At 43.1% G+C, this 6,000-nt stretch overlaps 1 protein-coding gene across 2 annotated transcripts in view; it reads left to right on the forward strand.

The window, feature by feature from the left end:
- cacna1bb (calcium channel, voltage-dependent, N type, alpha 1B subunit, b) overlaps positions 1-3,285 on the forward strand; it is a gene marked incomplete at its 5' end in the record, with an annotated part of 107,077 nt that extends 103,792 nt beyond the window's left edge. For both annotated transcript variants that reach the window (XM_083669711.1, XM_083669712.1), the window contains one exon: positions 364-3,285. In XM_083669711.1, the coding sequence (XP_083525837.1) occupies positions 364-915 (552 nt within the window). In that variant the 3' untranslated portion in view covers positions 916-3,285. The remainder of the gene's footprint in view (positions 1-363) is intronic.
- Positions 3,286-6,000: the final 2,715 nt, after the last annotated feature.

The following is a 6,000-nucleotide window of genomic DNA, read 5'->3' on the forward strand; positions in this document are numbered from 1 at the left end:
GTGAGTGACCCTGGAACCTGAGGCTTGGTGCCGAGGGATTTAGAGGGGCCAGAATGCTATGAAAGGTGGACTAACATTCAGTCGTTACTGTAGTCTACAGTTATTGATAACAAGTCTATTTGGTCCTGCTTGTTGTGATGAGCAACCAAAACAGGCACACATGACTACTGTGTCAACCTTTTACTTTCCTCTACTCCCTGTTGCACTTATCTGTCCCCCACCCCTCTCTCATTATACCCTCTCCATCCATAGCCCTAGCCCTAGCCCTAACCCTAGCCCTAACCCTAGCCCTAGCCCTAGCCCTAGCCCTAACCTTAACCCTAACCCTAACCCTAACCCTACTGTAACCCTTGTCTAATGCAGTGTGTTAGCTTGGCTAAAGGCAGCGCAGTCGTCCTAACCTCAGGAGCCAGCACACCCTGCCGCGGGCGCAGACAGCTCCCCCAGACCCCCCTCACCCCCCGCCCCGCCGTGGCCTACAAGACCGCCAACTCCTCGCCCGTGCAGTTCGGTGCCCCAGGGCACCAGTCCCGCCTCAGCCGTGGCCTTTCGGAGCACGATACCCTGCTGGGGGGCCAGGCCGAGTCCGCCATACCCGTCACCCGCATCGGCTCCGACCCCAACCTGAGCCCCTGGGCACGGGATGCTCACCCACGAGGCCTGCCAGAGGAGCCAGACGACTTCCAGGATGCCGTGAGCACCCATGGAGGGGGTCGCTCCCCCAGGACCCCTGCCTCTGCCTCAGCCTCACATGGGGGGGCGGTCGCTGGACCCTCCTCCGCACCACCACCCTCACAGGGACGGGGCGGGGTCCCGAACGGGTACCACTTCACCCTGGGGGTCAACTCTGGACCTAGCTCCAGCAGCAGGGGGACCGGAAGTTTCCGTGAGAGGGAAGAGGATGACTGGTGCTAGCGTGGCAAAACATTCTCAACTCCTCTTACATATCTGAAAGCGTTTTAGCTTGAACAGTGATGGACTTCATCATCTTTTGTACAGGTGACAGTACAGTGTTGATGTCAGTTTATGTACAGTATGTTGTTAGGTGGCCCAGAGACATGGATATTATAAGTTGAATACATTGAAACAGAAACTACTGGAAAGTACTGTAAAAAGGAAAAATCATTCCAGTTTTTCTAGTGTTCTTCTCTCTTTTTTACACAAAGGACATAGGGCAAAGGACACCTGTGACTTGTTTCAATTCCCTTCTTGCACTGAATCTTAAGCTTGTTTTGATGGTGTGCATACATAGTGCAGAGCACATGTGAAATCCCTGTGAGTATTCTGCCTTGGTCAGTGAAATCATTGTTTTAGAAGAAGAAAAAAAGCCAAAATGTCTTCCTACTCTCTGTGGGGGGAAACACTTAAGACTGTGAACTGTGTTACGATGCTGCATTGAGCAGGAAAGACCCCGTATGAATGCCATTGCTTTTTCCCAGTCTAAAATGGGGCTAAATGCTATCAATGTCTAAAAGTGTCTGTTGGCCATGAAAATGAAATGACTGAGTCAGGAAACACTGAAGAGGATGAAAATGCACTACACCCCAACCCTTATAGAAAATCCTTTAGCACCAACTCTCTCTAAACAAGAGCTTTAGGGTTCTCACTGATAGACTCCTATAGTTATGAACAGACATTAGGAATAAATTATGTTCGTGTAGGTATAGAATTGCTGCTGTTTTCCCGTGTCACTTTACAGTGACATAATGATCCGTTTCTCAAAACGTTTAACAAAAAACAGAAGGACAGAATATTCTAGTTTATTTTATATGGAACCACAGTAGATTGAATATCTTTTCATGATGTTCATTTTTTTGTAAGTTGTACCTAATGTAAATGATACGAGTGTAGAAGGTCAACTCTTTCTAAGGTTTAAAGGCTCTAGTGGCTGAATACCAAGTGCCTCATTAAAGATGTATTATTGTAAAGTTATAATGCAGATTAAGGATGGAACATTGTGTACTTGAGATCTATACAGTATGATATAAACTGGTAATGCATATGAACATAGATGTATATGGTTGCAAAGCAAAGAGAGGTAGGTTGATATATGGACTATGGAACGAACAAAGCTTTTTGTTTTAATGAGGGAAAGAATGCAAAAAAAAAACATGTAAATGATACAGTTGATACAGTATACAGTAAGTCAGAACTACAGATACGAAGCAAGCAATGTAATGCATGTCAGGGTCTTGAACGTGTCAAAGTTGTGTCTGTACTTTTGCTTAAGGATGTATTTGGTGAGCTTTTGCCTTTCTCTTCCAAAACTACACAGTCCTGCCAGAGTGGGATGGTAGGAACAGTGGGATGGTAGGAACAGTGGGAAGGTAGGAACAGTGGGAAGGTAGGAACAGTGGTTCATAGGGAAAAAAGTGCCATTTGTGATTCCCTCCAACAAGGAAAGTTTCACCTAACATGTTCTTACTTAAATATCACATTGAGAAACAATTAACACTCGCCTCCTTTGAATATAACTGTCAGATACAACAGTGAAATAAATGTATTGTACAGCATACTTAGAAATTAATTCTGCCAAATTTGCCCATATCATCTGGGCTTGTTTTCTTCCTAATCTCTTTCTCCTGGATGCAGGGTAGTCTGAAGGGTTATAGTCAGTGAGGGTAGCCTCCCTATTTGGGTATTCATTCACAGGTTCAAAAAGGGTTGTGTTGACTGTTGACTTTAACGTAGGGCTATGCAACCAGACAACACTTCATTTGCCCTGTAGCTTTAACCCCTGGGACCTCCAGATTCAGGCTTAAGCATGATTGTGACCAAATTTGACATGATTTATTATTTATGAAGAGTTGTACAATGTACTGTAAATGTAGTATATAGTGTACATTGAAAATGCATTATTAAGGCACAATGGTTGGAATTCGAATTATGTGAAACAGGGCATTTTGAGTTCCGCAAGTTGATTGCATGTACCCAGAGAGACCCACCCAAAATGTAAAAAAGTATGTGTTTTTATTGTATTGAATCAGAAATCACATATTTATTTTGGTTTTCTGTAGTCTAATATATCGTGCAATCTATTTGATGGATAGTCAAACAGTGAAGTATTAGACTTTGAATCAAGGTCTTTAAATGTGGACATGGCTATGTACAGTATTTAGGGAAAGGTGACGTTGTAGATTGCAGGAATATTACTTTTGCCTCTAAATGTCCCTGTATATGTTGCCATAGTGGGGGAGAAATCAGTGTGAAACCCCTAGATCTGTTACAGATCCCTCATTATTTAAAACCTCACCCACCCCACCCAACCCCAAACCCCACCCCTCCATTACATAGGGTGCCAAATTTAAAAGCAGCACCAGTTTGTCTCTGCATACCTCATCCAGTTTACTGTGACTATATTCCCTCAACATGTCATGTTTGCATGTTATGAAAAAAGTTTGTGCATGTGCAAAAAAGACATTGTTTATCTTCATCCAGTTCATTCTTTATACAATCTGGTGGCTGGTTGTATTTTCTGATGATCTTTAATACCTATGTTTTTGTTTCTTGAAAGAAAAAAAAAGAAAAAAACAAGATCTTGAATTAAAAACATTTTCTCAAAGGTGTTATACTATATTTCAACCACTCCACACTTGTGAAAAATGAGTGGAAAAGGTCAATTTCTGAGGTTCTGGAGCGAATGAATCCTTTGCTGCCTGATATGTTCTATATGACTGTCAATCCTACAGTCATTTCTACCATTACATTTTGTATGAATAGAAGTCCTTGAATAAATATATATGAAAATTAATCAAAGAAAGTGTGTGTTTCTTGTATACTCCTCTTGGGTACCTGTTTTGTCTTTAATTTGAGTTAAATTAGATATCTTTCAGTCATAGAAGTGACTTTTTTCACAAACTTGTGTGTGTGTGTGTGTGTGTGTGTATGTGTGTGTGTGTGTGTGTGTATATGTGTGTGAGTGTGTATGTGTGTGAGTGTGAGTGTGCGTGCATGCGTGCGTGCATGCATGTGTGTGAGAGTGTGTGTGTGTGTATATGTGTGTGAGTGTGAGTGTGTGTGTGTGTGTGTGTGTGTGTGTGTGTGTGTGTGTGTGTGTGTGTGTGTGTGTGTGTGTGTGTGTGTGTGTGTGTGTGTGTGTGTGTGTGTGTGTTAGGATGTTAAGAGAGGGAGGATATTCCACATGGTAACTAAATCTCCAAATCTCCTCCACCTTATTCCAGAGGTGTGGGACCATGGCGGGGTTTCATTGGCCGGAACCGCAGGGGTGGGCGGGGAGACGAGGACTACACACATTAGCGTGCCGGATGCATTGGCTGGATGAGAGAGAAGGTGCAGAAAGTTACTCCAGCTGGCCAGGCACAAGTGGGCAGAGTCACAACAATTCAACGAACTTCTATAAGAGAAGAGAAGATATGCTCCTCATAATTGAGAGCTCCTTGGTTAGAGAAAACAGCCTTCCTGAAATGTGACTTTCCCAAAGGATGCTTCACTGTGCGTTCGGATGTTGCAGCAGTCGCATCCCTCAACCTGAAGACGCATTTCGGTACCAGTGATAAATAGTTCTTCGTTTCCTATTCGACTTTTTTTTTGTGAGACTTTCTGATATCTGGGGAAACATGTTTCTCTGGGCAATAAAGTGGACATGTTGTCTACTGGGTCTTCTCGAAATCAGCGCTGCCGTAGTTGATGTTGGATCGACAGAATCCGCCGGGGAGTCAGGGTCGGGGATGCTACCAGCAGGTAAGAAAAGCTATAGGCTACAATTTGTGATTAGATTCTCAGAGGGACTCGAACATATTTACGTGTCGCTAGATTTTTGTTTGTTTGTTTTGTCGTCTCTGTTCTCTCAAACATACAAAGGCTACATTACCGCGCACTTCTGCTGTCATATGGGCCATACCCAATTTTTGAGAAGAGCAAATGAATTACTGAACGAATGAGGGCCCATCACAATGGATGCCATCATTTCTGTGCCTCTTGGAGCCGCTGTTGCTTAATTAATGTTTTTGAGTGGAACCAAGCGCGCTGCATAAAACATTTACCTTCATATGTAGTATTCATTCAGGTACTAACGGCCATGAGTGAAGGATAACTCATCATTATGTCACTATAGCCTCCCATTCCTCAAATTCACACTTATCTGACACATAACTGATTAACTTTGAATTCCACCTCCTCAGGTTTGTGTGCTGCCTTCATCACCTCATGCGTTTCAGATCCAGAACAGATGTGAGCACTATTGCTGTGAATGTGCCAGAATCATTGGCAAAATATATTCACTTTTCTAGGTTTGATTCCCTGGCTGGCACCAGTTCGCTATGTAACACTTTATTAGTGGCCTGCACCACACCAGTAGGCATGTCATATTTATCAAGATCCTGTTAAATGTATTTGTGAGTGTCTGTCTTTTTATATGTTTGAACAATATTTGATCTATCCCTATCTATCATCTCTAATGATATCACTCACAGAGTGGCAATTAAGTTGGACGGCAAGTAAGCAGTCAGGATTTGGAGCACAGGTCAAGACGATTTCCAAATGCATTAACTGTTCAGTCAAGTGGGTCCCTCCTGCCATGATCATATACAGTACAGTATGTTCTTTTGAATGGTAACTTCTTGAAGACCACACCTCCATGCATCGGTCATTATAGTCAAGGGGCTATCCAGAGACAGAGAGAGAGAACTCAGAATGGGGAGACTTGGAAGTAAGTTGAGTGGATTGTCTCTCATTTCTCATCAAAGGTCCACCTGGTACCCAAATCTCTCTGCTTCCTCTCATCTTTTGTGCAGCCTCCCACTTGAAACATATGCCTGTGCTTGCTTAGCTTCAGCTTCCATTTTAAGAGGCCTTTGGCACAGCTTGAAACCCAAACACTTGTCAACAGTGACTAATTAATGGTGGTTGACAACCTCCCTTGGAGACTCAACACAAAAGCACAGTAAAGTAACTGCTTTCCATTGTTACCTTGCATTGATACACTTTGTTGAGGCATCTCTGACAAATGGTGGTAGCATTCAAAAACGTCTCTAACTGAAA

This window comes from Argentina silus (genome assembly GCF_951799395.1).
Source record: "Argentina silus genome assembly, chromosome: 5".
Classification (NCBI taxonomy): Eukaryota; Metazoa; Chordata; class Actinopteri; order Argentiniformes; family Argentinidae; genus Argentina; species Argentina silus.